Source organism: Xiphophorus couchianus, chromosome 5 (genome assembly GCF_001444195.1).
Source record: "Xiphophorus couchianus chromosome 5, X_couchianus-1.0, whole genome shotgun sequence".
Classification (NCBI taxonomy): domain Eukaryota; kingdom Metazoa; phylum Chordata; class Actinopteri; order Cyprinodontiformes; family Poeciliidae; genus Xiphophorus; species Xiphophorus couchianus.
Genome location: NC_040232.1, coordinates 8740319 through 8753305, shown reverse-complemented (window position 1 = coordinate 8753305; position 12987 = coordinate 8740319). Strand labels below are relative to the sequence as shown.

The 12987-nt window shown below is 36.4% G+C and overlaps 1 protein-coding gene across 1 annotated transcript; it reads right to left on the bottom strand.

Annotated features, from left to right (window-relative positions):
* Window positions 1–387: 387 nt before the first annotated feature.
* LOC114143963 (homeobox protein OTX1 B) lies at window positions 388–11007 on the bottom strand. The gene is made up of 4 exons (XM_028016377.1): window positions 10794–11007; window positions 8165–8343; window positions 4949–5100; window positions 388–2626 (listed from the first exon to the last, which is right to left on the bottom strand). The coding sequence occupies exons 2-4, from the start codon at window positions 8259–8261 to the stop codon at window positions 1841–1843; spliced, it is 1035 nt and encodes a 344-aa protein (XP_027872178.1). The 5' UTR covers window positions 8262–8343; window positions 10794–11007; the 3' UTR covers window positions 388–1840.
* Between the last annotated feature and the right edge of the window lie 1980 nt (window positions 11008–12987).

The following is a 12987-nucleotide window of genomic DNA, read 5'->3' as shown; positions in this document are numbered from 1 at the left end:
GAATAATTTAAATTCTTGCTTCAAATTGCCTGAACAAAATTTCTGACATCATGAATTTTATTAAACATCACAATGAATTCAGCTCAGAAACATTTAGTGTGAACAGGACATTATCCTCAAGCTTTAAAATAAACATTTGGTTAATAACACGAGTCAGATCAATGTAACGCTCTTCCATCTCAGGATACAGAAACAAGCCGCTAAGCATCCTGGGAAATACAGTAGTTCCCACTCCTGTCTTTTTCTTCTTTCAGATTTTTAAGTGCTAACCTAAAAACTCTAGTTTATTCAACTCTTAGAAGTTTGACAAAATTAATAAAAAGTTAACACAACTTACTGCTGTGCTCTGTTGTGAAGTCACTTATCTTTAGAAATGACAAACATTTCTTGAGGTTTAAACAAGACTTTATTATAAAGACACAGATGTACATTTTTAGAATCTACAGTATTCTGACTGTGATATAAATTCACATTTTGCTTTTCTTTCCCTTGCAAAGAGCAACTAGGAAAGTGTGACAATCCCAAACAAGTGCTGCAAACCGTTCTCTGACACTCCCTGGTAAAATGGAGTTTCTGAGATTCAGGCTGAAAATCCTAGCAGCATCCTGTTGTTAAAAATAATATCTTAGCCCGTTGTAATGTCCAACAGGTGACTTTGTTTCTCCCCATCTTGTATGCTTTTATTTCTTTCTTTCAGGGAACAATCGCTGAGGTGATCCCAGACTGTGTGTATCTCCAGAGGAGTTTTCCTGTTAAAGGCCTTCAGTTGGAAATAAGTCCTTTTTTTCTTTCCCAAAATCTGGAGTAGAAAAATAATTCACAAGTAACAGCAGGGTTGAACTCAAGGTTTAGCTGCTTAGTGCATGTTTTCAGTTCATTCACAGATCCGTTTTTAAAGAGGCAGTATTATGTGTCTTCCAGGCACATAGTGCCATTTTTACCCCACAACTATAAGTAACTATGTTTACTTAAGTCGTTAAAAAATGCTATATATCAAATATGCTTTAAAGAAATTTTACTTTGAAATTTAACGCCTTTAAATTGGGTCTCTGTCTCTTTAAAAAATTCCAGCTCTTTCCGAAACTCCGCCTTTAGGAAGTCATCACAACCACATGACGGTGTTATAAACATGACATAACAGCGTTCATGAATTCTTATGACTGTTGTCATGAAGTGTCATTCAGTAAGTAATGACATTTTAATGCAAAGTTGACTCTTTTAATGAATTTTTATGGTCATTTTATTAGAACTTTCCATTGAAAAGGGTAATTATGCAAAGTTCACACTTTTAATGGACTTTAATTCAACTTTTAGTGCAGCTTTGCATTATGTGTACTGAATGAAACTTCATGACAACGGTCGTAAACATTCATGAACACTCCATGTTTATGACAGTGTCATGCCAGTTTTATGCACACTATTTCAAATAAAGTGTTACCCATCGCTCTTCTTTAACCCTTTAACAATGTCACTGAGAAATGGCTCATATGAGTTCAGCAAATGTGCAGTTACATGAGATTTTTGCTAATTGCTGCTAGTTAGTCTGAAGGAGCCGAGTGGGGGCGGAGCTAGGTCCACCTAGGTGTTTTGTGCAGCTGAATGCTTTCATGGGGAGATAAAAGGATTTCTCAAATATGCATGAATGAATCTGAGCAACACTCCAGGTATGGTGTTAATGAGGGAATAAGATTATAACATGATGAAAAGCTTAAAAAAAATCCTAAATTTTTCATAACACTGCCCCTTTAAAAATGTCTTTCCTATTAGATTCGGGATCTTCAATTTACAAAAACGAACAAAAAGAAGGTCTTTGAATATACTAAGCAAGGGACAAAAGAAGTCACAGAACCTGGAAGCGCCAAGAGGCTTGGTCTTTGTAGTCCAAACAGTCGGTAGCGTTGAAGTTGAGCTTCCAGGCTGAAGCTGCAGTCTGCTCCTTGTAATCCAGACAGTCTGTGGAGTTAAAGGCCAAGCCGGGCGCGCTGTACGTCTGGTGGTGATGTGGCGGGTGGTGGTGGTGGTGGTGGTGGTGGTGACCCGTTGTCTGGCCAATATGGTGGTGTGGGTGTCCAGTCATGGAGGAGCCTGTCATGGGGCTGAGCTGGTGCGGGTGGTGGTGGGAATGCATGGGTGCCAGGTAGGAGCCACACTCCACCCCGCTGAAGTAGGAGCCCGACGCCGAGGCCGGGTAGCCCTGGCTGTACGCCGCCGCCGTTTGGCTGTAGGATACGGGATATGAAGCTGCTCCGCCGTTCGAGGAGGAGGTTGCGGAGCGCTGCATGCAGGATGCACTGGTTGGAGCGACCGGGTCGGGCAAGTTGGCCGGTGCCGGGGCCGGGGAGATCGGCGCCGGGCTCCAGATGGACGACACCGGAGCGGTGACGGAGGTAGAAGTGCTGATCAAAGCAGGACCGCCAAGACCAGAGGAGACAGAGGAGGAGGAAGAGGAGGAGGTAGAGGTGGAGGAGGAAGAGCTGGACACGGCCGGTGGAGTGAACTGGCCGCTGCTCTCGGATCCAGTGCTCTCCCTGGTCGGAGACGACTTCTTCTTCATTGGTTTTACCTTGGCGCTGTTGTTGCTCTGCTGCTGCTGCCGACACTTGGCTCGCCTGTTCTTGAACCAAACCTGAGGAACGAAGACGTTAACAGGTCATTACTGTACATCAGACTGGAACTGAAACAATTAATCTGATTCATTGTGATTAATTGATTAATGGACTTATTATCAACTTATTTAGTAATCAAATAATCACTAATTTGGCTATACAAACTTTAAAATATGCCACTTACTGAATAAAAAATATTCTCAGAGCATAAATTAAGCCACACTCCACGTCATTGACGGTGTGATTAAGGTGTAATTAATCTGATTAATCGTGATTAATCACAATTAATCGATCAAAATTATATACATTTAGCATTTTATATGGAAACCTTCTTTGTAAACATGTTTTATCCAGAACTTCTCAAGGAACATAAAGTGAATTGGTTAATTGAAAAATAGTCAACAGATTAGTATTTTTTTTAGCTGAAGATCCATCCTTTGCTACAAATGATCTACCATATTCAAAGGAATGCCATGTTATTGCACTTTAGGAAATAACATTTTTATTTTCCTATTTAGAAAAAACAATTGAATTATTTGTGTATTTGCATTTTTGCAATTATTTTGATATCGTATGAAATAAGCTTAAGTGGTTAAAGAAAAAATCTGCAGAATGTGCAATTATTAAAACTTGATTACACGATTGCTCATCAGAATAATCAATTACTAAAATACATCTACATCAAATACATAAAACACAGTGAGTCCAAATATTTTCTTCTTAGTTAAACCTTTCTAGCATCAAACCACAAACAACTGAAGATGCAACATGCTGACTTCTGCCTGTATTTCTATTTTAGTGTCTCATTTCCAAACTGGATCAATAGAGCAAAACTTTCTACATGAACTGACGTGTTTGACTTGATGCTTCAGGGTTTTTGAGTGTCTTTTATTAAAATCTTGTAATCAGTTAATATCTGACCTTCAGACTTTTTTCACTAGTATTTATCCCTGAGGCTAAAGCTAATGGCTAGTTCAAAATGGACCCAGAGACCAAAGTGAACTTCTAGCTTCCAAAAATGACTGTAGTCTAAAAATATTCATGAATTGCATTTTGCAGACTTTTAAACTATTGTCACAGCTGCATTAGGTGGTTGTTTACACAAAACCCAATGATTGTTTATGTAGGAAATCTGAGTCTTTTGCAAAAACATATAATAAAAAGCAAAAAGAAAACACAATACTATAGTGGTTAAGGTTAAAGCTTATTTCTACTCAGCTTTGATATTTTTTATTAAGTGTTTTTTCTTTACATCTTCCATTGGCTTTCCTTTATCACAGGCAGATCATTTGTGGAGCACTGCCTCATACTTCCCTTATTTGTGTAAATAATCATCAGATTTTCTGTAAATAACTGTGCATGGTGAAAGCTTAAATGTTCATAAAAAATAATATTCACTGTTTTTGAGAAGTAAGTTGTGTGTGGATGGTAAAAGTCCATTTAGATCTTGGTCTAGTTAACTTCAACCTCTGGGGCGAATAATCACGATTTCTATCAAATGAAGGGGCCAACACAGGCAGGTCAGATGTTACCTGGCTATAACTGCGTAGCAAAGCCTCCCGAGCTATCATTTCAGGTTTTCTACGATTTAGATAATTCATGACAAATAATTACTACTTATAAAACTTAAAAGATGATGATGAGATGTGCCAAATCTGGCCATAATCTTTTCATCTTCACACCTTTCAGATTTTGGGTTAATTAAGTTCTTTTGAAGAAAAAAGAAATCTGTCAGCTAAGAGAGTTGGGTTTTTTTTCATTTTCCTAATTAATGTTGTCCAAAAACACTTTCCAGTTTGTAACTTACTGTAGTTATGAAGTTATACAACAATATATATTTGCTGCATTTTGCTAATATAATATGTGGGTTATATAAAATACAACCCACAATGAATATAGAAATGTTGAAACTTGGACGTTTCTCAGATAAAATAAGAAAAAGCAGCCAATATTGCAGCTCTAATCCTGGCTGAGGATTTCTAAAGCTAGCTAAGGAAAATCTCTGAGGAGCTTTTTTGAAAGAAAGCTCATCGTATCAAAAGCTGCCAAATTCTCTCCTTTCTTTGAAGACTTGTCTAAACTTGACTGAAAGTCGCTGAACATTTCTTGCTCACAGCAAAGTTAATGGAGGCCGAGGTGAAACACAGATAAGTCTCACAGGAAGTGACACTGAATCCTATTAAACACTTTACACTGCATTTCCTGAAGTTGGAAGCTTCAAAGAACGCATTTAAGTTTTAATTTAACGTTTGACTCCAGACTGAAAAAATGCCAAATCAGCAATCCCAACCCCGATGAGAAGTTGTGTATTTTTTGTAGCTGCAGTGTTTATTCTCGCTGACCTGCACTCTGGACTCTGGCAGGTTGATTTTCAGCGCCACCTCCTCTCTCATGAAGATGTCTGGGTAGCGCGTTTTGGCGAACAGAGACTCCAGGATGTCCAGCTGCGTCCGGGTGAAGGTTGTACGTTCCCGCCGCTGCTTTCGAGGGTTGGCTGATGGAACAAAAAAATAAATAAAAAATCACAAAAAAAGTGTTAATGCCAGAACGTTGATCACCAGAACACTTCAAAAACTTGATAAGACCCTAAAGTTAAATGTGCATGAAGATTAGTTCTAAACTTATTATGATTTTCCCTCAAGGAAAAAAAAAAAAAAATCAACTTTCAATGCAAGAACAAATCAATGCAAGAACAAATAATCAATCTATAAACATGGAAAACTTTAATTATAAAGTTGCAAAATACACCAACAACAACCAAATTCAATACTTGCAGTGATGAACAAAAATTGCACAAACCCAGTTTACTCAAAACTTTCCTGGCAGACATTCAGAAAGGAACTTGGTGGTTTTTCTCCTGAGATTAGTGAATAAACAGGTGAGCCTCTCCTTCTGCACATCGACACTGATAGACTTTTAAACAAAAAATTGCCTTCATGTTAAAAACTTCTTAAATTAAATCTAGTAAAAATCTGCAATGAATAATTAATTGAGTCCATGTTTGATCTGCTTATGTTGGGATTTACATGCTTGATTCAATCTGAAAAAGTGCTTAACGTTTAACTCTTTTCTGTGTTTTTACAAAACAAATGAAGTTTGAATAAATCTCAAACTGTGTTTTAAAGACTCTCTTGTCAACTTCAGTTTTAATCATTTAGATTTTGAGCTACCTATGGTCAATTTCAGTCCAAATTCCTTTAAAAGAAAAGCAGTGAAAAACACCAAAATATAGAACAAAGTAATCTTCAAATCAGACACCAACTTCAGAACCATAAGCATTTTTTTTTTACAGTGCTTGCACTCTGCACTGTAAAATGACACTGGTGTGCAAGCAGTGGACATGCAAGCAGCAGAAAACTAATTTCAGATGCAAATGACAAAATCTTAATTTCAGAGCGCTTGTGTTGCCCCCTGATGGATTGCAGTCCTGGGCAGAGAGCCATTTTGCCTGATTAAAAACCTGCCACATCCTGGTGTAATTACGCTGCAAACAATTTGATTTGTTTTTCACTAAGTTACTGTAACAACAACAGTTCTTTCCTGTATCTCACTAAAGATTCTGTCCTGTTTACTTCATTGTTGTTGCAGAAATGTTCTGGATGAAACTCGAGCATGATGCAAATTACATGACAGATTAGAAAATTATAAACATTTTGTGGGCTGAGCTGTCACTATATTTTGGTGTACTTTATTTATTTTGCTCTTTTAATTATTTAATTTGACATAAAGCTACAAATTATGAAGTGTTATTTAACTATTAAAATGTGTTTTAATCATCCATGAACTGTTATTGTTTTGCAGCTTGTCATAAACCGTTTGCTCCTCGTGACATTTTGCTTTCTATTCTGCTGACTCCTTTGTAATTGTGTATTATTATTAGCGTATTATTACTGTGCTATTGTTTGAATTGCACAATTAGATTTAATGATTGATTTGCATCTAATTACATTGTTCTGCTTCTTTCATTTTTCACAAAAGCTAAAAAATAAGCATTTTCTGAAATAAATTTGTTAAACTATAACATACTTTACACTAATAACTAAATTTGTAAATTATTGTCATTGACTTCACTGTAAATAAGCTTCAAATTGAGTGAACTTGTTACCAAAAAGATCAAATAATGTGCTTTTTTTTTTATCTGTGGGGATTTTTGTCTATATTTCTGAGCAGAAACTATAATGTCATAAATTTAAATACTGAGTTAAATTCCATTTTACTAACTATTTGATTATTTAGCTCATTTAGTTGGGAAAAAAAGGACCAAAACTTAAGAGAAATATTAATAAACTTTTCAAATATACCCTAACACGTTGGCATGCGAACCTTTTATCCTGGCAGCCTCTGCTGAGATGCGTCACTCAGTGGCAACAATTGCCTTTGGCTTCACAGTTTAGCAGGTTCGACTTCAGCGTTAACGCTGCGGCTAAACGAGCAAAAAAAAGTGCAGAAACTTTCTCAAGAACAGATTTTATAAGATTTTGATTCATATTTACTCAGCATTAGTTACCAAATAGTAGATATTGTCTGAGGTGGGTAATAAATTTCATTTACTTGAGTAAATTTTAGAAAAAAATGTCCCTTTCCGAGTTTTACGACACCACACCTTTTAATTTTGCTTGACTAATTTTACTATGAAGTGTCACTACTGGAGTTTAGTAGAAGTGACACTACTAGAGTAAAAAGTCTGGATGCTCCCACTGCAAGTAACTTTACTGAATGAAGAACAAGCTTGTTTTAACCAGTAATGCACGACAGAAACCTCCAGTTTATCTTAAAGTGAGACGTTGTGTTTGAACACAAGCTGCAGTGTTATTGCTTTGCAAAGTTATTTTCCATTTGCTGAGCCTGCTGTGTCCCTTAGAGGTCAAAGATACAGTAAACACTGACTAGTCTCTGGAAATACCTTAACCTGCTTTATATATATTGGAGAAAGCATTCATTTTGCCTATATGTGTTATTTTGTGATTGTTATTTGTTTTTATTATTATTTTAATCTGTAAAATGCAAGATAACTTTATATTTTTGTCTGTCTGGTGACATTATTTTTAATTTTTTAACATTAAATCAGATGTTATGGTCAGTATTTGAGTGGAGTGTTTTACTAAATATTTTTTGAATAATTTTTAAGACAGCTACCTTTTAGTTTTACTTGAGTAAAAATAACTTGGGGCTGCTTTTACTCGAGTACAATGTTTGGCTACTCCACTCACTTCTGGATGTTGTTTTCTTACATTTAGTTTTCAAACTTTACTTCACTGAAATCCAAATAATTTAATGTGAAATATTGAATACCATGTGAAAGTCATTTATCTTCATAGTAAAGTGGATAACTGGCGCCGGTGAGTTACGCTAATTTTAGTCAAATTAAGAATATGAAGTGCTTTAAGGATTCAGCTTGAAGCGTAAAACAAACACACCAGCTTAGCAAAAACTCATAATAAAAGTAAGAATATATTTTAAAACAAGCACCTGGAAGTGGAACAACAATGGGAACAACACATCTGTGGAGGTTTTGGTTTCCATTTCGGGCATTATTTTGTGTTTGTTTTCGTGCGTACCGGGATAGCCCACGGACGGGTGCAGCAGGTCCATGGCGGCTCCGCTTAGGCCCAGCCCGCTCATGCCGTACGGGGCCTGTTTGAGGTAAGACATCATGCTAGAAGCAGCGAGGGGAGACCGGACTCTGGGCGGACTGGACAGGTGCGGGTCCCCGGTGATCGACTGGGACCGTCGGCTCCTGCAAAAACACAAACACACATGCGCAAAACTCAAAAACTACGTCAGGTGTAGGTAATTGTCTAAAATGCTGACTCCCTCAAATTAACCAAGAACTGTTTAAACCCCTTTTAATATTTTCTTTAGAGCTGTAGATGCAAGAAAAAAGAATAACTCCTGATTTTATATAAAAAGTAACAGCTGATATTCCCATTTTATTCTGAATTGAACTCGATCAGATGGTGCCTCCAAACGGGAGCTTTATTTTATTTTATTTTATTTTTAAAGATAACTAAATGTTGGCTTAGAACACATCGCGATTTCAATCAAGCACGTTTGTTCATGAACATGATTTTAAATAGCATTTCCATTCTAGCAACTGTAGCTGATTTATTTTGGTCACCAATCGACTTTCTGGTTAGAATTGAACTGAATATGTTGGTTCATTCAGATCTGATCCTTGTTTTTAAAGTGTTTTAAAGTTCAGCAGAAAATAGTCAAATAAATTAACAAAGAGTTTATTTGACTAAATAAATTTTACGTGTAGAACCCTAACCCTAACCCTAAAAGTTAGAAAGCTAAGAATTGAGAAAGTTTCTGTTTTGAGCTCTAATTTGAAGTTTGTTTGCAGAATTAGCACAAAGCTTAACTATTGTGGTTACGAAAAACATTTTCATTCCGCCTCGTTAGAATAGATTTAAAAAGTTTTTTTACTTTGCTTTATGTCTCTCTCTCTCTCAAGCCGTGCTCTCATTATTTGTTTCTTTTTTATGGTGAGCAAGGCAGAGAAAAATAGTTATTATAAAAATGTAACTATTCCAATGAGTACTTATATTTATTGGTTGCAATGCCTTTAACTAGATTTACGCCAAATGTTAAACACGTTTCATTGGTTGTATTCCAGTCGGTTGTTTTTTTTTTTAAGTGTAAGATGTTTAAAACTTTAATGTATTGGGTTGAGGATAAACTACTTAAATCCCATATTAATGATGCTCTAAAGCCTTATTTTTAATGTTCAATAGAAAAAAAACCTGATTTTGGCTGAATTGTAATCATTTAGTTTAGAATTTTTGCTTTTATTCTTTTATGCTGATGATTTGAACAATTGTGTGACAAGGAAACCAACCGACAGTTTCGAGAGAATTAAAGAAATGAGAAGTTTAAAGGAAATTAAGCAGCTTTAAGTTAACATGAGTAAGGCTGAATTTTTGTTTTATTTCCCTGAACGGGTGGCCTCCCCATCTCGCTCCCAGCTTTCATCTGCATGATGTTGTCATTAATTCAGTCATTAAGACGGACCTGCGGAGACTCGCGTTTGAATTTCAGGCCGCTGGAGGATTTCCTGCATCCTCTGAGGGAATGCGCTCCTGGAGAGCCACTCAGCCCGAGACGCGGCTTATTGCATTACGGATTAATGCGGCAGTTTAAATCTGTTTATTATCACCTCTGACTCAAACAAAAGCGGTTTTTGGAAGGCTTTATATCGCATCCAACTGCATTTGGAAACGCGTAATTGCGGACAAATATTATTTAAAGAATGTTGATATTTTTCTAAATGTATTTATTTTATTTGCGAATGAATTGTTGTTTTTTTTAATGCTTTAAAACCCGCTGTAATTGTCATTATTTTGGGTGTAAACCAGCGTATATTTAGGTAAGAACTTCACTAATCTTCTGCAAAGTGAAGCTTGTTTCCGCCTGAAAGCTGAACTCGGGCATCAACGCTCCCAATAAAGCTCCGCTTGTTTCCATAAACCGCGGGAGGCGCCCGGATTGCGCGATGTAAATGCACCGAAAACTGTGTGCAAATGAACTCCATTGCAATTTAGATTAGATCTACAGGCGGCAATTAGCAGAGAGTTTTTATCGGAGCGGAGTGTCAGCGTTTCAGCCCGTCTCCACCTGGGAAGTTTACATCTGCATGCGGAATAAACCTCTGACAGTGAAGCTAAATGTCACTTTTAGGTTCCGCTGACATCCGGAGGAACACTTTCACTTCATAGCTTGTTGACTTGCGCATTTCTTCGTCCGTTTTGACGCTAAACTGCGTAAAGGTAACTGTAAAAAGTTGATCCATGACCTGAGTGAATTTACACGAAATTAGCTGCAACAAATTTCATCCGAAATGGCGATAAATTCAAATGTGAGAATTTTTTTCCTCCCATAAAATATATATATATATTTTTTTTATATATATAAATCATCTGTTACTGGTTTAATAAACAATTTAAAGAACAAGGCTTCAAGAAAAGCTGCCATGTGAACAGTTTTATTATATCAATTTGTTTAATTCGCAACCCAAATATGTTTTTCACGCCTCTGCGGTTACCGCAATCCAACACTTTGCGCGATTTTTAGGGTTGCAGAAAAATAGACAAAAAAATATTCCAGTAATTCCGGCCGCATGGCATTACTTTTTATTACAGAGAAAGAAAGAAAGAAAGAAAGAATCAATTAAGTCCCAAGTCTCACCTTTCTTGATCTCCTCTGTAGATTCCCGTTAAATATTAAACCAATGATATTTATCCATATATTTAGAAGATAAATCCACATCAGGTTATTTTGAAGATCAGATCCTCTTGTGTTATTTCACACCAACCTCCAGGCCGAGACGTTAAAGAAAGATGAAAATAAAAGCCTAATGACGCTGTCTGAGAGATCCGCGGCTCTTCCCTCTCCTGCTGCTGCTGACGGACGGAGATTGATGAAGGTTTGTGAAACCTGCTGCTCTATGAATCAAGCAGCCGCAGATTCGCCCCCCACCGCTGCCGTCCAATCACAGCGCTCAGCCGGGGAAGCGGACCAATCAGGGCGCAACACGTCATATTGAAAGTCGAAAAGTTTAGGTCTGAAAGTTGGATCCGTTCGGCCCGCAGGAGAGGGAAGAATAAATCAGCTGCCTTAACTTTAAAATAAAGGTCAATATTTAACTGAGGTATTTATTATATTAATGCAAAAATAGAGAACGTAGCTTCAACTTCAATAAATGGAGTTAATTCGTTACATGTAATTAAATTTAAGTTTGTTAAACTTACTTTATTTACGTTTGTTTAACATGGCAACTTAATATGTTCACTTGGATAAGCATCATTTGTAACAAATTAGCTCATTTTTAAAAGTTGGATCCCCTGATTTGGTTTTTTCAGTGTATGAAGGATGATAAATAAGAGCAATGCCAGCCGGAGCTGTAAGAAAACTGCAGATTCTTAGTAAAAAAAAAAAAAAAAAAGGAAAAGTTTACCTAGAAAGCATCTTTGAAGATTTAAAAATCACAAAGACCCAGGGGAGGATAACAAAAAGCCATTAAAAAAATATTTAAAGCTCACTTTAAAAGAAAGAAAACAATCCGTCAGATTTAATGAGATGGTTTCAGAGTGTGAGCCCTGATCAAATCATTCTCATCAGTATTTGTATTTACATGTAATTGAATTAAACTGCATATTAAACTCTCTAAAGCTTCCAGTTTCACTTCATTTTGCTGACTCAAATAAATAAAAGTGACAGAGCTAATCCCTTATTATACTAAATTAACTATTTGCTGATAAATAATACTTCCTGGAGTCATATTACCAAATTTACACATTTATTTAAGTCGTTGCTCATCAGAGAGGTGGGAAACATTTTCACTCTTGCAGCAGGTTTCTCAATTTTGGATAATAAATTAAATCAAATCTACAAATTTGAGATGCGTCCAAATGATCGGTACTTACCGGTGCTGCCCCTCTCCCACTTGTTGCTGCTGACTCCCTGTCAGCTGACTCAGTCATTCAATTACTTGAAAACACAAACGTCACATTATAACTGCAGCAACCAACATTTATATAGCAATAAGAATATTTGCTAAAGAAAACCATTTAAATAAAGTGACATTTGTTTTAATTTTCTGCATAAATACATGGATTTGTCCCACTTTTACTAAATAATTCCTGCTAACTTGTTGAACCTACTTGAACTTGTTCCTCTTACGGTGCAATAGGAAAAATCTACAGTTTTTCCAACTATTTATGACAGGAATACCATCAAACAGCTGGTTTAGGACAGAAAAGTTGAAATATAAACGCAAAATTAGCCAATTTAACTAAAATGTTTGCGTTCTAAGACAAAGCTGCTTCTCATGAATTTCCAAGCTAAAGTTTGGTTTAACTCAGCACATAAATGATGGGCGACGTAAGTCCAAAGGTAAATGTCAATAATCTAAACTGAAGAGGTTTGTTTATCAGTTTATTCCTAGGAAAGGAATAAACTGATTCCTTTCCTAGGAATCAGGAAAGGATTCCTAGGATTCGCACCTGTAAATTGTGCACAATTTACAGGTGCGCAACCTGTAAATTGTTGCGCAATGTTTGTTTGAAACAAACATTTAAAAAAAGTTATTATACCACAAGACAAACAAGGCAGCCCAACTATTAAGAAAAGTCAGAAACACATTTTATATTCAGCTTTTCCACTAAAGGTGTCTTAACATCAAAATGCATAATTAAAAAAAAAATCTTTTCTCAGATGAAGAGATTAAAAGTTTCAGGTGCCTGACAGCAATAAAACCAGCAACTGATGACAAGTATCAAGATATCAAACGGACAGAGTCATTGTTGTTGGAAAGGGTTTGGGGGGATTTAATCCCAAATTGCAGGAGTATTTTCTTAATACTAAGCCTGAAAATCCAGGG

Bases quoted from the DNA above. Each gene is read 5' to 3' on its own strand.
- LOC114143963 (XM_028016377.1), bottom strand. From the start codon at position 8,261: ATGATGTCTTACCTCAAACAGGCCCCGTACGGCATGAGCGGGCTGGGC. The intron at 5,101-8,164 runs GTACGCACGAAA...TTGTTCCATCAG, and splicing joins CCCGTCCGTGGGCTATCCCG to CCAACCCTCGAAAGCAGCGG. The intron at 2,627-4,948 runs GTCAGCGAGAAT...TTCGTTCCTCAG, and splicing joins TGCCAGAGTCCAGAGTGCAG to GTTTGGTTCAAGAACAGGCG.